We start from the raw sequence: 21,946 nt of genomic DNA on the forward strand, positions 1-21,946 counted from the left end.
AAGCGGGGGAGAAGGGGCTGTGCCAGAGCATCCCTAAGGGAGGCATTATGCAAATGCAGAAATTAGTTGGAAACAGCCTGAAGGGAAACATGTGGAAATTTAAATCCAAGGAAGAGCATGATCACTGCTGAATAACTTATTATAGACTCACAGCATCTGCTGTAGCTGCTTAAGCAGAAGGGAAAGAAGCAAAAAAGCAACAAGACACAGCAGTCAGGGAAGGTTCAAGCTCCAGAAATTTGATTGAGCTTAAAAAAAATTAAATTAAACTACCAGTAGGTGTGGTAGAAGTGACTCTTCACCCCCTTCCTCCTGTCCTCCCAAAGAAGAGGTCCCTCTCCCAGCCAGGACCCTCAGCTCAGCAGCAGAGCTCTGTAATGGTTCAGATCCCATAGGGGATACTCAGAAATTTGCGGGGAGGGAGGAATAGCCTCAAGTTCTGGCCTGGCAACATGTCTAGTCCAGAAAGGAGAAGGAATGGAGGGAGCCTGGCAGGTCACTGCTGTGGGAGATGATGCGGATGGCAGAAAGTGCAAAGATGATCTTTGTATAGAGGGGTGGTGACAAAGTGAGATCTCTGGTGGCTGATGAGGGAGACTTTGGGGTCTCTGAGATGGAGGTGGAAGAGGGTTGGTAAAACGGTGATGTCCTGTAACCACAACCTGCTGTCCTTCTCTGCATCCCAGAGCTTTCTAAAAAGTAACCACAAGTGGTAATGAAGAGTTCTGTGACATAGTAGAACAACTCCTTCTTCTCCATTCATGATTGGGACATCTGTTTGTAACCAAGTTCCCCACCAGATGGCTGCAAGTGCCTTTCCCTGTGAACACAGGTACTGTCTGGCACGCTCAGCACATGCACCTCAGCACAGGTCTTTCAATTCCCTGGCCTCAGCAACCCTCTACCATCACCCACCTCCCTACTGCTCTCCAAATGCTCATGCCCTGGCTCAGTTGCCCCACCAGTACTACCAGCCTTCATCCTAAGCCAGTGACACCGAGCGACAGACATGGACAGTCACCAGAAAGCCCATTCCCTGCCCCCTTCCCCAAATCTGTGCACAAACACCCCTCTCTTGTTTCACACACTCTGTGGCCTTTGGGTTGCCAGAAGTGCCATGACCAGGTGTCCCAGATGCCCTCCTTGCTGTGAGGACAAGAACTTGGGGACCACTACCTGGACTGGTGAACATCCCCTCCATCCCTCCCCTGCCTTGGTGATGCTCCTTGCTCAGCCAGGAGCTCAGAGCAGCACTGTCTGAGGTGTACTGGGATTTGGTTTCTTTTCACAGCAAAATACATTTTCTTCCAGCTTGAGCTCCTTTTGTAACCTCCACAGCATCAAGGTTGAGCACTTCCTGCAGGCCTTTCTCTTCAGAAGCAGCTGAGGACAGGGTGAATGAAGCCTGTGCCAAGGGCAGGGGTGGCCTTTGAATCCTACCTCCTTCTGGGATGCAGCCAGGAAGAAAGCTGCTGAGGAAAGAAGCACTGGCACCTCAGCACAGATCTGAGCGATCAATACATCTGAGCTGTCACCTGCTCTGCTGCCACTGCTCACCCCTCAGCAAGTGCTGTGGTGTGCCAAAAGAGTCTCACTGGCTACAAATAGAAGCTGGGAAGTACTGATGGGGGATGCTGGGATGGGGCCATGCTGGATCTCACTGCTCTTCCCACAGGGATGAGGTGAGAAGATGGTGAAGGGGAAAAAAACTGGTGTGGTTTGTGGGGGACTCAGAACCCCTGTGGGACGCTGTCCCCAGCCAATGGGATACACTAGGACACTGGTCTCCCACACACCTCCAGCCAACCTGCCCTTCCTTGGGGTCAGCCCTGAGGTGGGTGATGTGGAAACTATCAGAGCAGGATATGGGGTGTCCTTCCTGCTGCACTCCCCACACCCTCACTCCCTGGGAGGAAAAAGCCCCTTGCAGAGGTAAAGCCACCATCTGCTCTTCTCATCAGCACCCATCAGTGGGGTGGGATTGTAACCATGCTGGTGGAGTGGAAATGCCTTTATTTCACTCCCATCTCTCATCTGGAGGATGGTGAGAAAAGAGACACGGGGAAATAAAAGCAGAGTGGGTCCCTGGGCTTACTTAATAGCACAGTGACTGTTTTCCATTCACAGTAATCCAGTAAGGAAATAGCTAATTATCTGAGACAGGGCAAATTTTTATTTCTGTAAAAAAAAAAAATCCCCTTTAAAAATCACGTAGCAGTGCATCTCTTCACCTAGTTTATCTTTTCCTCTTTGCTCCCCAAAAATAGTCTGCTGTGGAGAGAGCATGGGGAGGCGCAGCCTGTGGCAATGCCATCTCTCCTGGGGCTGGTGGGAGAGGATTTTTGCAGAGAGAAGCCAATTAAGAGCTATTGCTCAGGCAGGCATCAGCTGCTGGGAAATCAGGAGCTTCATTACCTCTGCTCTCACCACACATGCAGGCACCAGCTCACTCTTCCACAGACTCTGGTAGCCACACAGGCAGGAACACACTGCTGGGGTCAAGCTGTCCCCATGGGGCAAGAGGACAAGTGCTGTCAAGAGGGGACAGAGTGGGGACACCTTCCTGAGGACACGGCATAGGCCATCTCCATGGTCACTGGTGAGTGACAGGGCTTGCTGTGATGTCTCTGGAGGGCTTAGTTAGTGAGGGTGACACAGGAAGGTGTTGGCACCACCCTCCACTGCTCTTCTATCCCTTGTGGTTCCAAGGGACTGTAACCAATACAGTCCCCTCTCCACTGTTCCACTCTATGTCCTGGTGGTGTCCAGGCACAGGGACATTTGGGGACCACATCTGCAGGTGTGCTGCTTGTCTGAGCTGACCCTGGTTTTGCTCTAGTTGATGTCTGGGCTGGATCTCAGAAGCGAGGAAGGCCTTTGCAGATGGACCACAAATGCCCTTTAGTAGGTGTATGTTGAAGATGCAATTTAAATATTCTTATTAATGGTACTTCAGAAGATTTGGAGACTCAAGACTAACAGGTGTCAGAAGCACCCAACTTAGGAGTTCCTAGGCCAGACAGAGTCTGTGTCTCCCCACCCAAAATCAGCAGGATCTCCCCTGAGCAGAGAAGCTGGTGCTGCTCCTCCAGCTATGCTAGAGAGTGGGATGGGGATAGGGATGGGATGGAGGCAGCAGTGGAAGAGGCTCTCTTCTCCCCCTCCCCCCCCCACCCCACTCCTGCCCATTTCTGCTCAGGAGCTTTTTTGGCTGCAGGGCTGTGCTCAACTTGTTCCCATCCTCTGAAGGTTTCCCAGCAGAAATGTCCCCGCTCTACAATCCGTCTACTTTTGGAGACACAATGCTTAACCAGGTTTTAATCCTTTCAGTATTTGCTGACTTCATTTCTAAATAAATCTTGTTGCTTAATCAAAATGTCAGGCAGGATCAATCCCCATTTCTCACAGAAGTCAGGGTGCAGAGTGCTGGCTTGTCCTGGCACAGAGAGCTGAGGGACAGCCCAATGGGCAAGGGGTCCTTCCAGCCACCCAGGCAGGCTCCCTGCCCAGACTTACCCAGTTATGGAAGTGCCTTGAAGATATAACTTTATTCTCAAGCACCTGAGTTTGGCAGGAGTGTGTGTCCATCCTGCCACAGCTCTCCTACCTTTCCCAGCACTACAGTTACCAAAGTGATGGCAAAGGGATGGGGAGATCAGTAAAGGAAGATGCCAGGGGAGGAGAAATGAAATGCAAATATAAGTGCAATATCTTCTGAAATGCCATCCTCAAAATACTATATCAAAGTCTAGGCATAGGCACCAAACTCATGACAGTATTAGGCTAGAAAAAGGAAAGTTTGCTTCCTAAACTGCTTTCATACCTGAGTACTTTCTCCAAAAGTGCAGTATTTTCCAGCTGCTGACTGTGCTAAAATAGCCTTACACATCAGTGTACTTGTTTTCTAGAAGAGGAAAGGCTGGCAACACTGATCTGGAACTTGGCCAAACTGCTGGGATGGAACCACACCCAGAGTTACCAGGTGGGGGCCGGTCCAAGAAAGCTAAGACAGGTATTAATGGGCTGTTGATATTTTAGAAGATCAGTTGGGCTGGAGGGTAAAATCCTTGAGCATCTATATGAGGATTGATCTTCCATATTTTCACTAGCAAGCTGGCATAGGAAAGAGTGTCATTTGCTAATGAGACAAATTAGGAGGGTTTTGAAATACAGAAGAATAGAGAACTGGGCTACCTTGAAGGCAGGAGTGGTGGAGATGGGATGAAACGCAAGGAAATGCAATGAAGTGTTGCCAGCAGGAATTGCTGCAGCAAGCAGGGAGGTCCTCAGCTGGCAGTAACCAGGGAAATGGCCTGAGCCATTGCTCTAACATGAAAAAGGCAGATCTGATGTTTGGGTAATTGGTTCAGTAAAAAAATATTCATGAAGCATAATGGCAGGGCAGTGATGGGCCACAGCTGGACTCCAGAAGACATTTTCAGCCACAGCACATGAGATGAATTTTAATGGAAAGGAGGCAGAGCAGGTGGAAGAAGAACAGGGAACAGGACCTGGCAGTGGCTGGCGTAACCTGCTGGGACAGAGGCAGATGGTTCCCCACAAATACTCCTGGGAGACAGGAGGGAAAAGATTCTGTTTGAACAACTGAATTGGCCTGGCAGCACTAGCTGCCTGTAGTCTGGACCTATGGAGGGAATTATGCAGGAGACTGATAAAAATGATCCATTTTTTCCCTCTTTTCCTTTTCATCTTTTTTCCCCTCCCCACACAGATATTCTTGATAATGAATTGCTGCTATGCTTGTCAGCATGTGAGCAGTTTTGAATGGTGTCTCTGGCTTCTCTATCTTCCTGCTGCTGCTAGTTCTCCACCCTGATGATCCCAGGAAAGCACAGGAGCTATCCTGTGAAATGCAACCCTTTTGCCACCTTGATGTGCTTTTAAGACCAACACTATTGCTCTTTGCACTAACAAACAAGCTGCCTGTGCAAAATCTGGACGCAAAGCCGTGCTTGAGCTAACACGTATCAGGTAAATGTCGCAAAGCTTTGCTTGGGCATAATCAGCTATCCCCACAGCACCTGGGCAGGCTCTGCTACACTGCACTACCCACCTTCCACACTCATCCCATGGACACAAATGAGATGCCTTAGTGGCAGGGCAGAGGAGATCCCTAAATTACAGGTAAGCGAAAGGCTGGTCCCTATGTGTGGCAAGCACATTTAACATCTACAACACCTATGTGCTTTGCAGCCCCCCAGCTTCTGCTTTTCAGTAACCTTTTAATTTTCATCTATTCTGGGGTCAGTATTTATAAGCACCTGTCTGTGAAGAAGTTTAGGTAAGCACCTAAATCTCACTGCCCAGATGCAAAGGGAGAGATTCACCATCCTGTGCCTGGCAGTGTGATGCAGAGCAGCAGAGCCAGCCTCAAACTCATCTCCCAGCATCAGCTCAGTGTGATAGCAGCATGACATTTACTAATCAAGTGCTACAATTTCTCCTCTTTTAAACTCTGCTCAGCCACAAACTACATCAATAACAAACAAGCACTCACCATTTAGGTGGTGCCAACTGGCAGTGATCCAATATGGCCTGCTGCCATCATGGCACAGGGAGGGAAATAAGTATTATTTTCCCCACCATGCCCCACCCAGGCATCCAGCTAAGGGCAGGGAAAATATTACACCTAGATCTCTTCACCAGGGTTTCTAAAAATTGTCTTGCAAAGGGTTGTGGAGCCCAGTACCCAGAAGAAATTCATCCTGCAACTGGCCAGGTGTGACGCATGCAGCACTCACAGTTCAGGGAGAGTTGGGTGATGTGAAGCAGAAGCCATTCCTTCATCCTGCAGAGCACTGGGCCACACCATAAAGGCTCCCCCAGGCTCTCCTGATGCCCATCTACCCCCAGCAGCACCTGACCACCACCCCTTGTGCTGTGCCATGCTGATGGATGCCCCAGCCCTGCCGTCAGGCACAGTCTGCCTCAGCCTCATGGCCACCCAAATAGGGCCCATGTTGGCACCACCATCAGAAAACCCATCCTTGCTGCTGCTTCCTTTGGCTCAGGCATGGCAGGGAACACTTGTGGTGGTGGGGGGGGGGGGGGGGGGGGCGGTGTCTTCCACCCATTTTCACAGCTGCTGCTGCAGCCACCACTGCTGCTGAAAGCAGCTATCTCCAGCCTCCAGCAGTTTGGAGACATAGGTAATCTTTTTGCAGTAATTACTAGCTCACTCCCTTAGAGGAGTTCATTGATGAGTCCTCCCTGGCAGCTAATTACTTCAATTACTTCATGACACAGAGCCCAGGGCTCTCTGCAGCAGCGCACAGCTCCACTTGGCAGCTCCCTGCTTATGTGCCTCCTTTCCCAAAACAGCAAGTGCCCCAGAACCCCTCCTCTGGGACCACAGAGGACACGCTGGAGTGAATGGGCAGTGGTCAGATCCCACCATCACCAAGGACAAGGAGCTAAATGGTTTCTTAAGACATGCCCTAGATCCTGGTTCAACATGGCTGCCCTACCACAGGACAAACCTGAGCACCCCTTTCTCCTGCAGGCTGCTGCAGAAGAAAGAGCTCAGCAGAACTTTCTAGCATAGGGCCCCTCTGCCTAGGAGGCTCACAGGGAGTGAAGCCAGACTACATCAGGAACAGGACCGGGCTGCAGCAGCCAGTGACAGGTTCCAGACACCTTAAGGAAAAACAAGTTATATGCAAGCAATTTTGGGAGGAGGGGGTGGGGTAGAGCAGGGGGATGGATTTGGGACAGACACACCACGTATGTTGTGGCATCTCCTCTTAACATGGTCACCAAAGCTCATAATGCACTGTCAAAGGCCTGAGAGCAAGACAAGAGTCAGTCCTGCTGACCCAGCCTCAGGAGCTGACCCTGTAAATGCAGAGCTTGGGAAGCTCTCCCCCCACATCTGTAGGTTGCTCTGAGTTCTGACAGGTTCCTGGGAAGCAAGACCAGGTACTGCAGGTCACTGCTGTGGTGACAGCCAGTGGTACCAGCCAGCCCTAGACATCCTACAGCTTAGTCCTGCACAGCCATGCTGAGACACCAGAGGAGAACTCACACACTAAGGGGATGAGGCTTTTTGGAGTCAGGCAGAGACCTCCTCAGCCTTATACCTCAAGATGCTCACAGGGCAGAGGTACAAACAGGTGGTTTCAACCTTCCATTACACCACCACCACTTCAGGGCAGGACTACCAACATCTCAGACATTGTCTCTGCATCCCTGCTGTCACACAGGGCTGTGCACACTAGGCTATCTCCAGCCTTGCACCTGATCTGGAAAGCAAGCCTTAGGCTCTTACCAGGGAAAGCACAGCTTCAGCCAGGCCTCCGAAGAGGACACATCAAGCAGCAGACAATCCCCACCAGGAACCAGAAGAAGACCTTCTCAGGAGCAGGGATTGAGGCATGCACAGTCTCTCCCTGTCCATTAGACAGTTTTAGAAAGCAGAGACAGAGGGGAAAGCCCTGCCTAGAAAACATGCAGTGGGAGTGAGAAACCACACAGGACTAGGAGTGGAAGAGTCTTTATTGCTTTGGTTTCTTACAAGTGAGAAATATGTATCCATGTTGCTTGCAGCACAGCACAGGGGATGCAGGGACACTGGGCACACAAGTTGCAGTCTCTCTGCATTCTGCTAGACATCAGGGAAGAGAGACCCTAGAAAAGTAAGGTAGCTGCCAGCTGAGAGAATAAAGGTTTGTGTGAAAGGTTATTGCTACAAGACCTGAAAGGTCAGGGACAGCTTCTCCAGAGCCTGCAAAAGACACTGACTCATAGCTTAGCATTCCCCAGCATACAGATTACAGTGAGGACACAAACAAGTCCCCTGATCTACCAGCCTCTGCTCCATCTAGGAAATATCAGGGCAGCCAGAGGCAGATATTAAAAGCCAGAGCTTCACACATCCCAAGTGAAGCTTTAATTCTCCTTAGCTGGGAAAAGCCCAAAGATGCTTCTTACATAAAGCTGAGCACTCCCCAAACCTCTCCTCACCTACAGCTGAGCCAGTACTACTCTGCTCACTGATGAGATGCTCAGCACCTCCATGCTCATCCTGCACATCCACATTACTCATTCAAACAACTGCCTGGGGCAGGACTTTCACATCCTTCATCTCATGAGGCCCAGAAGCATTCCATGACACTGGCACAGTATTACCTCCCCTGCTCATCCTCTGAGCACAAAGAAAGGAAAATTACCTGCCCCCCCTCCCTTCGGATACTCAATGCCTTTCTCCTTCCACTCCTCCAGCCTCTGGGAACAGGCCCTGTGAGGATGCTCCCACACCTGATTGAACCACACAAAAAATAAAGCCAGAGACTAGGAACAAAACAAAACCAAACCAGAACAAAAATTAGTGAGGCCCCAACCTGGGCACTGCACCAGAGAGCCAAAGGGCACATCAGCAGAGGAGCTGTGGCCAGCTCAGGCATCCACCAATGTTAGCCCATCATGCAGAGCACGCTTCCACATGTAATAGGTGGAACGGGCCGTGAGTGGGAAGCGAGCACTGAACTCCTTGTAGGTTGGGAAGGTCTTCGACTCAAAGCGCTGCTGCAGGAACAGCTTGGCCTGTGCCTTGAATTGGGCAGTGGCGATCACATCCATCACAAACATCCGGCTGTTGGCTCTCTCCGACATGGCATAGCCCGAAATGGTGGTGCTGCATGGCATGGCAGGCACTGGCTTATCTATGTGCTTGGTGGCTACTTCCAAATGGCACTGTGGTTTGAGGCCTGGCTCTGCTCTTGGAGGTGCCAGGGAAGCCACACGGTTCAATGGCAGGCTGGAGCTGCTCCAGGGCAGGCGATGCTGCCAAGTGGTTTGGCCACTGTCCTTCCAAAACCAGTAGGCTGTGGAGGAGAGAGATGGATAGCGCAGGCGGTACTTGCAGAACGGTAGCTGCCATTGCTGGACCTGCCTCCTGGCCGCATCTCGCAGCTGCTTTCTCCAGCACAGAGAAGGATGGAGCTGCAGGAGACTTCTGGATGCTGGCCTGTCTCCATTCCGTCTCTTCCTAACAGGCACACTGCTTGGCTTCAACTGCAGGAATGGCTTTCCTATAGCTAGAGTTTTCTGGTTATCCAAGGGTGACTGGGGGTGTTTGAAGTTGGGGTTCTCCTTGATTGCTTTTCTTCGCCAGTTATAGTAAGTGGACCTGGAGATGCCTGGGAAGCTGCGTTTGAAGCATCTGTAAGGCACCAGAGTGTTCATGGAAATGCATTTCTCCAGGTAGGATTTGGCTCCTTGCATAAAGATTCCTGCTTGGATGGGATCTGGGGAAGGACTTGAGGATTTTAAGCTCCCCTGTGGATTTGCTGGCTCATTCACATCAGCCTTTTTTGGGACAAACCTGTGAAGTTCCTGCAACCTGTGGGCCTCAGACAGAGCAGAGGTATCCCCGTTGACCATGCTCTGCATCTCATGCTTCCAGGCATAATATGTGGATCGGGAGATTTCTGGAAACATTTGTCGGAAGTGCTGGAGGGGGATTATATTGCCCTCCTGAAAGCAGGACTGGAGGAAGTGTTTAGCTGCAAACCTGGCAGCCGCTTTCTGCCGGTGTTCACGAGACTGGCGCTTCCAGCGGTAGAAGGTGCTCTTGGTGATGCTGTAGCGGTCACGCAGGTTGGAGTAGGTCAACTGGGGGTCACTGTTCAGCAGCTCAAGGGTCTTCATGGGCTGGACAGGAGGCTCTGGTGAAGGTATTGTGGGTTCCAGCTCTTCCAGGCCAACCACGGCCACAAAGTACTGTGCTTTGAAGACCTGCCGGGAGAGCTGCTGTCCCGACCACATGATGTGTAGCGTGGAGGTTCGTGGGCCACACTTCCTGGGCCGGATGAGCCGGTTGAAATAGGGTCGGATCTTCAAGTTGCTCATGGGATAGATGGAGTAGATGTTACACTGCAGTACTGAGGCTAGAGCATAAACATGCCACATGTTGGCAAAGGTGCCAGGAAAACAGGTAGCTTTGATATCAGCATCAAAGATGGCTTCCAGGATAGCCATGGGGAGACTGGTCATCTCTGGGGTCTCCTCAGTGCAGAGGGAGTAGCGGGCAGCCTGCAGCATCACTTTGGAATCAATCATGCCATTCAAGTAGTATTGTTTGTGCAGCAGCATCTCCACCACAGTACGCACCTGCAGCTCCAGGCTGAGGCTGGGGTTGCCCCAGAGCAGCACACTAGCAGCCTCAAAGAGGCGGTTTCCCTCACCCTTGCAAACGAGAGGCAGCATGTTACTTGGGGCATCCTCAGGATAGAGGCTCCTTGCTACCCGGTCAACCTCCAGCTCCTCTTGGAACTGACTTCCACAATAGCCAGGTAGGGAGAAAGATGACAAGGTCCTCTCTGCCTCCAGCGCAGCACTGGTGAGACCCTCCAGACCAAAGCATTCGGTGGCTTCCTGGAGCTCCTGCAGCACAGACTGCACCAGCTGGTGCCTCTGGATCATCCTGAAGGATGGCAAAAATAAAGAAGTCATGGGACATGAAGACAGTGCACACTCCAGACTGGCAGTAACCTGGCCTCCAAGTCCATCTCCTGCCCAAAGGACAGGATGGGGGGAAAATGTAGAGGAAAGGCCACCATGCACATTCCAAGGACAAAGGAGGAAGCCCCGATCCTCACCAGGCAGACCTGGGAGTGGAACATGGGCTCAGTTTCCTCACCAGTGACCTCCTGTGGGCAGCACATATGGCACACAGCCTCCACTTGCCTACGCAAAACTAAGGAGTGACTCCATCCATGGGGTCAGAAGCCAGGTCACCTTCTACTACTGCATACCTGGTTTTGGCCTGGCATCAACCCTACACCCATCTCTCCCTTTAGTAGTTCCATCATTTCCATTTTACTACTCCCCTACCAGTACCCAGAGAGAAGAGTTTCCTTCAAAGGGAAAACGTTTGTCATCTCTGCAGGAAAGAACTTCTGACAGAAGCATTGTGTATGGGGCTATGGAAGCACCTGGATCAAGCTGCTCAAGCTCAACAGAAGAAGAGGCAAGGAGCTTGCCTTCTCCCACAGAGCAGGGCGTTGCAGCTGCACCCACTGCGTGCACCAAAAATTGTCACAGAACTTCGGATGAAGTGACAGAGCCAGCCCAAGCCACGGCTACTGCTACCTGAGCCGACACTAGATGTCACTTGCCGCTCAGCTAACACACACCACCAGCTAAGGAGAAGGCACAAAAGGAGGGCTTCTAGACAAGCTACCAGGCAGGAGGCAACCCAAAAGTACAGAGTGTAAGCACTGAGTGGGTATTTCAGAGTCTTTATGGAGTGCTCCTCCCTGCCTGAGCCAGTCCCAGTCCTGCCCTACCTCCCTCTGCATGCCAGTTCCCACTCATGAAATACAAAGGGTCAAAGCTTTTTATTTCTACTGGATTCCACATAGGGATCCAAAAGCTTTGTTCAGCCTTTGGATTCCTACGTGGTTCTGTCCCCACCACTCCAGGGACTTTCATGATGGCTGCATGGCTCTTAGCTCCAGCTTCATCAGTGCAGCCCTCTTCAGCATCCTTTCACAGTCAGACAGCTCGGGCCTCTGCCCAGCCAGCCTACTCTCCCCGTTTTGGGCCATTTTTCTCCCAGCGACCGTAACACCTCACTCAAGAAGCCAAATCTCCTCCATTTTCTCCTAAGCTGCATTCTTATATCATGCCTGATATGTACAGCATCACTTTGCAGCCTGCTCAGTTCACAGGCCAGAGTTCATCTTCTCTCAACACTTCACAGGTATTACTATGCACTCACAGCTCTGTGGGTACACAGAGGAACAGCATAAGCGGGAAAAGCAGCAGCTCTATAGTAAAGCAGATGTCCAGCCAGAACTCTCCCAATTTTCAGCTCTGCTGCAGATTTGGTTATTAGTGCTGTAACATCTACGGACCCTGGCCACGAACAAACCACGTGAGGTGCCACAGAATCACATTGACACATACAAGTTCTTCATCACAAGGAGCCTCCATGCTGCTGCTGCCCCTTGCCTTTAATCAGATCACAGGTGGTCAGCAATTGCATCCCTTCCCCTGCTCCAAACTTCTCCACAATCTCCTGCATGTCAGAGGCCAGAACATTCTTACAGCTGCTCCCACAGCTGTAGGGCATCAGTTACTAGAGACAAACACAGCAAATGCACACAGCTGTGAAGCAGGGAAGAAAAACCTGTCCTAAAATCCTGGTCTGAGAAGGCATGGAATTGTCACTTCAGGTCAGATCTGCATTGTTATTTTCCTAGAAGTCTGTAGAAATTTACAGTAGTTTATAGAAATTTTGACTAAGCCTATATTGAGTGACATGTGCTTGAGGAGCTGAAACAAAGGCACAACTCAGGACAGCTATAGGGCTGACTGAGCCCAAGTCCTCCCTCTCTGTGGTCTGTCAAATGCTTTAGGAGCTAGCCACCTCCCCATGCAGCAGCCAAGGTCTCTGAGCACTGTCCCACCAGAAGAGCCAAGAAAGGCAAGACAGACTTTTTTTCACTCAGAAGGGGGTGAGGACATAGCTGACATAGACTAGAGAGCACCAGCAACAACCTTGGTATTTCTGTCCTAGCAGGCATTTCCCACCCCCTTATAGACTGAGGGAGATAGAGAGGGAGAGCTGGAGGCACAGCTTAATGGCCATTAATCCTTTTCTTCAGCAATAAATCCACAGCCTCAATGTCACTGTCAGCTCCTGCTTCCCAGAGCAATCCTAAGGCAAACCCCACAGCTGAATCAGCAGCAGGGAGCTCCTGGGGCAGGTGGAGAGAGGCTTGGCTAAATCAGAACTAGAAGTCAGACAAGCTGGGGGGCTTGGTTCATGGCCATATGAAACCCAGCAGCTCCCAGCACAGAGGACCTGATGCAAAGGGAACACTTCTCCCTGTACAGCCCCAGGGAAGCATGCTGAACACGACAGACAAGTGTTCACTAAACCACCTCAGCACCAAGAGGTAACCAAGGGAACTTTTTGCTGCTGATAAAGGTTTTACCTAACCTGGCCACTTTTGCATTGTAACAGATAAGGAAACAGCTGCAGGTCACGTTCCCTCACCTAAACTGATGGGCTGGTGGCATCCAGTAGTGCAAGTTCCCCCAGCCAGTCCCAAAAATGCTCCCACCAGCAGGAATCCAGGAGATTTCAGCCCCAACTGCCAAAGACCCCGTGTACCCCAGAGGAGCGGGGTATTCATGCACCCCAGCCCACCTGGGTAAAGTGGCTCACTTCCCAGCCCCAGCTGCGGGTTCACGCCACCCCAGTGGTACAGGCTCTCACTTGAGAGCAGGATGTTTGAACCACCGGGACCGTACAGCAGGAGCACAGAAGTGGTAGCTTCCAGCAGCTGTCTAGGCTAGAAATATCACCGGAGGAGCTCCAGGGGCAAGCATCAAAGGCAGCAGGATGCCTGCTCCATCTGCCAACATCGCCACATCCACCGAAGCTAACAAATGGGGCGTCGCTCACCGGGAGAGGAAAAAGCCCCAGACCCACCTTAACCTAGGCCGAAGCGCTGCAGCCAAGCCCGGCTTCGTCCGCCCCTCGGGCGGGGGCACTGAGCGCTTGGGTGCGGGCGGCGCCTGACAGACACCCCCAGCCCCAGGCACCCGCGGCTGCTCACGCCTCTCCCGAAGGCGGCGGAGGTGGCTCTGTGCGGCTGCCTCACGACGGGGATGGCTCCGCACCCCGGGTGGGAGCGCAGGCAGCCGCTCCCCTCGCCAGGAGACAAAGGGACACACAGCCCCGGGCCGGGGGAGAGGCCGCCGGTGCCCGGGTAGCTGCCGAGCGGAGACCGAGGGCAGAACGAGATGGGACGCCCTCCCGCCCCGGACGGTACCGCCAGAGCGGGACAGCCCGCGGCTTTGGAGGGGATGGCGAGGAGCCGAAGAGCCGCGGCCCCGACGGCGCCCAGCACGGCTCCGCACTCACCTGACTCCGCGGGTCAAGTCACGCCCAGCCCGCACCCTGGGCCGCCCCGCACCTTTAAGGGCGGCGGCAGGAAGCGGCGCGGAGCCGCGGCCGCCCCGGTGCCAGCCCCGCAGTGACCCCCGGGAGCGGCCGGCCGCGTGCGGCGCCGGGCCGGGCCGACCCGGGCCGGGCCGCCCCTCCCCTCCCCGCCGGCCCCCGCCCTCCCCTCCCCCGGCAGGAAGCGGGCCATCCCCGCGGCCCCGGCCCAGATGAAAGCAGAGCGGGCCGGGGGTCACTTCCAAAGCTAAAGTGATAATGGCCATTGTGCCGCTGCCGCCTCACTTAAAGGGCCCGCCGCCTCGGGCCGCCCTGCCCCGCTGCGCCCCGGAGCGCCCAGGCACCCTGCGCCCCAAAGCATCCTCCTGCCCCACATCCCGCCCGGGCTTGGAGCCCACTGGGGCCACGGAGTGGGAGCTGGGCGCCTGCGTGGGGCAAGCATCATGGCCCACTGGGAGCAGGCATGTCCCAGGTGAGTGTCACTGCAGCCCAAGGGTTGGCACAGCCTGTATGTGTGTCTGCTCCCTTCTCCCGGCTTGCTTCTGACAAGACCACGGTCCTTCTGTCCTGCTAGCTAGGAGATGCCCTTTCCTCTCCCAAGTGGTGCCCTTTCACCAGCAAGGCCAGGCTGGTGGGACCTCTGGACTCCTAAGGCAGACAAAGCTGCCCATCAAAACCTTCTCCTTTGTCTGTGGGAGGCACCCAAATTACCCAAATTACAGAACCCTTTTACCTGTCCTCAGCTCTGGACAGCCTTACATCTGTCTGCTGATACCTTGGCCCTCAGTGGAGCTGTCTTTCTCCCCATTATCTCTGCCTTGCTGCCTCCTCAGCCTAATCTCAGGTCTGAGGTCCCCCTCCTTAACTCCTGCTCTCACAATGGCTTCATCCTGTTTCTTGGGCATCACGTGAGGCTGTGCAAACAGCCAGCACATCAGGCACCTCGTTCCAGCATCGATCCAGCATTGCTAAGCTGTCAACACCACCTCCACCCTATGGCCTCTCCACATATATGTGTCCAGAACTCTAGAGCTTCCTCCAGAACCTGTGTCATCCCAACCTACACCACCCCAAAACAGGAACCCAAGGAGCCCATCTGGTCCTGGGTGTGAGGCCTGGGTGCATTTTAATGACGGGGTCATAGTTTGGTCAAGAGGGAAGAGTTGGGATCTTTGCTAACTGTGTCAGTGCTTCATGTGTGTGTGTAGCTCTGGTTGCAGGCAGTATCTAGTTTCCTCTCCTTCTCCCCAGTCTATCTCTGGGGAGGACCACCCTGAAACCTGCCACAATTGCCCAAATCCAGTGAGGGGCACAAAGTAACTCCTGATGCCAGAGAGAGCAAGGGGTTCCTGCCCCACATGCCTCTGCTCTTGGGGAACCTCACTGTGGCATTCATTTCTGCTGCAGCATTTGGCAATGAGAGGGCAGGAGGGCTCATGGAAACATCATGTAGAGGATTCCTGTGCAATTCAGGAAGCAACTAAACACAGATATTTCAAAGGGTAAATGTGCCCAGCTCCCTCTCCTGCTGCCTTCACTTACACCGTAGTCCAGGAGAAAGCATTGCTGCACAATTCAAGGCATACCTTCACTGCCCACAAACACATATCCCAGAGCATTTCTTCCTACTTCTTTTGTCTCACATTTGATCCCAGGAATGCAGGGAGGGTTTGACAGGAGGAAAGGGTTCCCTGGAAGCTGTGGACTGGCTGCTTGAGAGTCCTCCCAGCCTCAGTTAGGAGTCATCACCCCAGGTGACACTGAACTCTGGCCTTCAGGACTCAAAGTAGTCTCTCACACTGGACCCAGGGAAGCTACAGTGCAAGGAAAAGAGACCTCAACCATTCCCTGGTGAGCTTTATCCCCTTCAGACAGTCTTTCAAAGCCAGCTCCACTCTCTCTATCAACCTGTCCAGTCCTGGCTCTTTTCCCCTCTGGCAGGTTGGTGTTCATATCCACAGCTGTTGAGCTTCCCTTCTCATCCTTCATCCTTTTAACTTCTTCGGTTGCAAATGCAAAGCAGTGCTCACAGGGCAGTGAGACACTGGTAAATGCCGGAGTCAGCAGGGTCAGCGATTAACATAGGAGCTGGAAAACACACAAAGAGACAGCTTGGGCAGTTCTGTTATGCAGATGACTGCACACACCCGCTTCCAGCTTATAAACAAGTAGTTAGCATTTTTCTGTTCCTTGGAGGAGTTCAGTGGGGGACCAGAATGCTTCCTGCTTTGGTGCAGGATGCTTCATCATTACAACCAGGGAGACCTTTTCAGTTTAGCCATGGCTGCCAGAAGTTTTTCTGTCTGTTGGGTTTTAAACTGCCTGCTTGCAGCCCATTCTTTCCCAGACAAGGCTCAGAGAAAAGGTGATGTCCAGCTATGGGGAGTCTCCAGGCACCATGTTACCAGATGTACTGTAAGGCAGGTTTTACTGCTCCAAGTTTGGGCACAGAGTCTTCTCCCAGGTCAAGAGCAACCTCTTTGTTCAGCAGATAAAATTATTGTTGGCTTGAACCTCATGAGGAAGGATGTCTCAAGGAGTTGGTGCTGAGTTCTTGTATAATAAGACAGGGCTTGACCTGGTTCTGTCACTGGAATGTGACAATCTTGACAGTGTCACACATGGGGACAACATTTAAATGCTCAGCTATCCACCCCATCAGGAAAGTTCCCCAGTCCCACCTAGGAGACCTGCAGGAGTGGAGGGAGTCAGAGCACCCTACCTACTGCAGGGCTGGGTGGACCAGATGAGACTATTCAGAGAGGATGGGACATAACTGAAACACTTGGGCAGCCAAATGCCATTTGGGGCAAGTCAGACTGTGGACCAGTTGCCAAAACCACTTCTGGAGCTGCAAAAGGTTGACCCACACTACTTTATGACCTATTTATGATCTATACATGGGCTAAATTGACACATCCATCCTCTTACAGTCATTGCTGGTGCCCTGGCTTCTGTTTTTCCCACCTTTCTCACTCCAGAGCACTGCAGAATTTGAATCTCTCTGGGAAGTCAGGGGAGCTGGGACTGTGTAGAGGGGCTGATGGAAATGAGAGTATGGGAGCTTGTAGGAGGGTTCTAAGTGTCTACTGTCTTGGCGGCTTTCTCTCCTGTGCCTGGAATCGCTCCACAAGGAAAGAGCAATGAGCAGAGCTTGCAGCCTGAACTGGCAACAGAAATCGGGTTGCTGCAGCTGCAATATGCCTACCAGTCTTAGGGAGAAGGAAGTTCAAGGGGTTCTAGTGCAATATTGCCCAAGAGGAACCTGGAAAACATGAAGTCCACTGCAATTTTTGTAGTAACTTGTTTACTGTGAATAACAGAAGTCATATTTTGGCATTCACATTATCTGGTACTTCTCATTCCCAGACCTGAAACCGCTTTTGAACCCACTGCCTCATGTCTGTGCAGAAGCCCTTAAAGTGATGCTCAGAGAGAGCAATAGTTGGGCTCTGCAGAATCCTGTGAGGCACCCTCTGGTCTGTGGTTGGCCTCTGCAGAGTCCTGTGAGGCACCTTCCGGTCTGTGCATGGTCAGGTCAGTGCTGGACACTGGCACACAGGACTGCTTACATCATACTGAAAGGGAAAGTAAAGAAACTATAGCAAGTTTTCAGCCAGGAGTAGCAGAGCTGGAGTGACTGATTTATAGATAGGAGATGATGTCAGCAAAAAGTCTATTTAGTGGTGCTGAAGTGAGAACTGGCAGGCAAGGATATTCAGGTGCATCAACCTCAGCAAGGGAGAGCAGTTAACAGGAGTGACTTCAGCTGAGAAAAAAAGGGGCAACATGGACGGCAGAAGTATTTGGCCTGAACTTGAAGACAGCTTAAGGGCAAGGCCCAGTCAGGAGTTTCATCTCCCAAGGGAAGTGGGGAACTTGCCTACACATTAGATCCCACCTTGGACAAGAGACTGGAGGGCCCTAAGTCTCTCTCACACCCTATAGTCCTCTTCATTTGAAGTGAATCAGAACTCAGGGTCATTCGCCATTGTCCAACACTTGTCAGTGCCACCTCTTTCCCATCGTGCAGTGACATCCAAGGGCTCTCATTGCTGTTCTCCTCTCTCCAACTTTAAGTAACTCTTTGTGGGACATGGGGACATCAGTGCTGTCTTCTGAGAGCCACTCCTTGTCCATCTCCTAATGGTTACTGCTTCCCAGTTCATCTTCTGGGTCATGTTCAGCACTGACCAGTCTTAGTACACCAGGATGCACAGGAGAGACAGGTCTGCCTGCCCCCCGCCCTGGGGTACCAGAGCCTTGAGAGTAGATCCCATCTCTAATTCACCTCTGCTCATCTTGGGGCTCTTTTCCCTTCTGGCTTCTGTCCAGCTGGGCTCCCTTTCTCTTCCCATTCTGTGAGATGGGGAGGAAAGTTTGAACTTGATGTTGGCACTGTGCTCTTGCTCCACAAGGCCTCTGTGAGGCTCCTAGGGGCACAGGAGGAAATTAAATGTGAAACAGCAAGTGAAGTACCATAGCACTGAGCAAGGACTAGTAATCCTGGCCACATCCTGTGGTCCTGGTCATAGGTGGGAGAGTGGGGGAGAGCTGGGAACTGAAGGAGATTCAAAGTCAAGATCAAAGCATTTCCCTCTGAAGTCCTAACACTCTCCTTCCCTCCCACTTGCACATAAAAGCACTCTGCCCTCAGCGGGCTCTCCTCTGGGGAGGATGGGTGGAGGAGGGGACCCTTTCCCCCCTTTTTTTTTTTTTTTTCCTGTGTTACTAATAATTCTTCTTATAGGTGAAATGCTGAAAATCCTTGACATCTCCTCCCCATGCCTGCTTCTTACCCAGATCCAAAGGGCCCAAAACCGTTGCAATGACTATGAGTTCATGTCAGACCTGGCCTGTTTTGGGGGTGTTACCAGCCAATGCCAGCATGGGGGAGATGCAGCAAGCAAAGCCTTTGAAGTGTACAGTAGAAAGACACTGTTAGAGGCAAAGCACAAGGAAGGAAAATTGAAAAGAAAGCAGAGCAGTTTGGCCCACAGGAGGGGGAAAGGCTAATTAAGACACAGAGTGTGGAGAAGGAAAAGGCAGAATCATTAAGATATCACAGCAGGAGCCCGTCGTGCGGCTCCATGGAGGTTTAAGCTGTGCTGAGCCTGGCCTATGCTGTTTGCTCCCCCTCGGTTTCCCATTCCCACCCTCTGCTTTGGGGTGGCACAGGAGTGTGAGGGACTCTGTCAGTCAGTTCAGCTTGCTGATCCAGCTAAAAATTAGCTGGTTTAGTTCACACCCTAGTACAGACAGTGCTGTAACTCAGGATGGGAGTTTTCCTTAACCCTTCCTTACTAATGATCTGACAGAGGGCTAAAGCTTGTAGGTGATCCCACACTGAAGAAGCTGCAAGCTCTGGTGAGGACAGGTATCTATGAGGAGACTAGAAATTGGAAACATGGGCAGGAAATGGTGGATTCAGTTTTGGAAAGCCCAGGAAGGGGATAATCTTCTGGCAGTGCTTCATTACACAACATCACACAAAGCCAGCAGCATTAAGAAAGACCTGGGAAAGAGGGAAAGCAAACTACAGATTCAAGGCTGCAGTTTTGTGTTTCTTTCTGTGATGACAGAAGCTGCTGCTTGCTTCAGAGGACACCCAGGACCACTTACCACACAAAGGTAGTGAAAGATAGGTTTGTCAGGCTTCTCCCTGCATCCCAGCTACAGGCCAGCAGGCAGAGAGGGACCACAGGGAAATGGAAACATAGAGGGGCAGTGGAGAACGATGTGAGCCAGGGGCTGGGAGGCCAGGGATGCAGGAGGATCTGGCTTCCTTCACTGGTCCAGGGCAGGGCAAAAATGCATGGAACAGGCAGGGGAGGATGGGGGATGGGATGTTTCACACCTAGCAAGCAGGAGCAGATGGGGCTGCGGTTAAACACCACAAGGAATTAACTTGCACTGCCTCAAGGAGCCCAGGACCTAGCAAGTCAGGCCCAGCTCTCCCTTCCCTAGATTCATGGCATACACTTCGGTGACAGGTTAGCAATGCAGAGGAGATTTCTCTTGGGTCTGTAGCTAGTCAGGGAGCTGAGATATGGCCCTTCAGTGCAAACAGACCCATAAAACTCTGCTCGAGTTGTGATTCCCCAGTCCTTTCCCAAGCCCTGCCCCCAGGCACACACTGAAATGGCCATGGTGTTTGCTGGGGGAGAAACGTGAGAAGTAGAGCTGGAGTGCTGTAAAAGATGTAAATGTTTCTGTGCTGACAGCAGCTGAGTGTCTAGGGCACAGCCTCAGAGGGGGGATGGAGAGGCACTGAGAAAGCACTTCTCTTTTGTTCTTGATCTTGGCTGCCTTAGGAGGGTTCCCAGGAAAAATCGTGAAGCTGATATGCCAAAGGGAGCTCACAGTGTGTGCTTTATCAGGTGGAGGTCGTGGGGTGCCAGTGACAGAACAAAGGGCAGGGAGAAAGAAGTAGGAGGGCTTGGGACAGACAGTTGTGGCCATCTCATCTCTGTGTTAGATCCTCTGACTCTCCTGGTGCTGGAAAGCCATTTCATCAGTCCAGGAGGGAAGGGAAGGAATATCCCCTCATCATAAAATGGACAACAGAGCAAAGGAGTCAGTTCAGTCCTGGTAACCACTGATAAGGTGACCCACACAATTGCCACAGCTGCAGTACTGCCCCATGAGAGGATGTGACTGCCTAGGAGCAACCGTCATCCAGGTCTGATGCAACAGCTGAGGAAAAAAAAAAAAAAAAAAAGAAAGAAAAAAAAAGAAACATCCCATGATTCTTTTAACATAAAAGTTAGTCATCACTGAGGTCAGGTTTTCACAGGGCTGATCTCTGCCCTCTGGAGCTTAACCTTTAGGTATGACTGATAGCATTGTGAATTCCAAAAGAGATGAGAGAAGGGAGATGAGGGCAAGGAGAAAGGGGCACTGCTTAGAGACAAGGCCATTTGCTGAGGAAACACACTGATGTGTCTTCTTTCATCCCTGAGAGCATACACACTGACTTTGTGAAGTGTGAAGTATGAATTATCTGGACCACTGAGCAGGTAGCAGCAGAGCAAAGATGAAGGAGATGAGGATGAAGGAAGAGAAGGACGGCTGGGAAGCAGAAAACTGGCAGAAGAACAGAGCTACTAGGCATATGGGAAGAGGGACCCACCGGGTACGTGCAGAAGCCCAAAGGCTCTGCAGAAGAAATGGCATCAACTGGATGGTAGGTGAGAGACACATGAGTAAGGAAGGCATGACAGCTCATAGGATCTCTCATCTCTAATCACCAGGCTTGTCCAGAAATTTACTTGTTCTGAAATATTTCATAACTCAGAATTTTGGCTTATGAAACGAGGTTCCAACCCAAACCTGAAAAAAAAAATTTGCTGGTCTCTGTATTAAAACTGGGGTCAGTGAGAAGCCACAGAGGGTCCCTTCACTGACAGCTCATTGCTGCTTTCTTGAAGTCCCTCCCTCTGCCGGGGGTTTCGCACTGCTTCGCTGCCGTTCCTGCAGCAGGGTGGGAGCACACCCTGCCATTCATCATCACGCTGGTGAATGGCCTAATACCAATGTCCCGGCTTGAGAAATCCCCTGCAGTGGCCACTGCGAGCTGCGAGTCCTTCGGAAGCAACTCGAAACTTCACTGCCCACCCCAAAATAAGACGAATGTGAAGAATTAGTACTGGTACTTCTTTCTTGTCTCCCCTGTAACAGGCGGGCAATACCTGCTGCCCACGGCGACTGTCCCTCAGCCTCTAGGATCCCCAGAGGGATCAATTCGTGCCTGTCCAGCTCCTTCCTCAAGAGAGGCGTCAGTGCCCGGGTTCTCCGGCCCTGCGGCCTGTAGCTCGGCCCTGGACCCTGCCCGGCACCACGGTCCGTCTCTGTGAGCAGGCGGGGAGGAGGAGGTGAGGGACGCGAGCACACCCACCGCGCCGGGACCGCCCGCCGGGATCGCCCGCCCGGGACCGCCCGCCGGGATCGCCCGCCCGGCTCCGCTGTGTGGGGACCGCGCGGGCGGGGCGGGCGCTGACCGCGCACACC

The 21,946-nt window shown here is 52.2% G+C and overlaps 1 protein-coding gene across 3 annotated transcripts; it reads right to left on the reverse strand.

The window, feature by feature from the left end:
- Window positions 1–7,497: 7,497 nt before the first annotated feature.
- VRTN (vertebrae development associated) lies at window positions 7,498–21,716 on the reverse strand. Of its 3 annotated transcripts, XM_053980384.1 has the most exons (3): window positions 21,628–21,702; window positions 18,228–18,369; window positions 7,498–10,444 (listed from the first exon to the last, which is right to left on the reverse strand). In XM_053980384.1, exon 3 carries the CDS (start codon window positions 10,441–10,443, stop codon window positions 8,416–8,418), a length of 2,028 nt encoding a protein of 675 aa, XP_053836359.1. In that variant the 5' UTR covers window position 10,444; window positions 18,228–18,369; window positions 21,628–21,702; the 3' UTR covers window positions 7,498–8,415. The 3 variants fall into 3 exon arrangements, with proteins under 3 accessions (XP_053836359.1, XP_053836361.1, XP_053836360.1); XM_053980386.1 differs by lacking the exon at window positions 18,228–18,369 and having other exon boundaries at window positions 21,628–21,716; XM_053980385.1 differs by lacking the exons at window positions 18,228–18,369; window positions 21,628–21,702 and adding an exon at window positions 13,901–14,002.
- Window positions 21,717–21,946: the final 230 nt, after the last annotated feature.

This window comes from Vidua macroura, chromosome 6, assembly GCF_024509145.1.
Source record: "Vidua macroura isolate BioBank_ID:100142 chromosome 6, ASM2450914v1, whole genome shotgun sequence".
Classification (NCBI taxonomy): domain Eukaryota; kingdom Metazoa; phylum Chordata; class Aves; order Passeriformes; family Viduidae; genus Vidua; species Vidua macroura.

What these genes read in the sequence shown, in the direction of transcription:
- VRTN (XM_053980386.1), bottom strand. Translation starts at nt 10,443, where the DNA reads ATGATCCAGAGGCACCAGCTGGTGCAGTCTGTGCTGCAGGAGCTCCAG.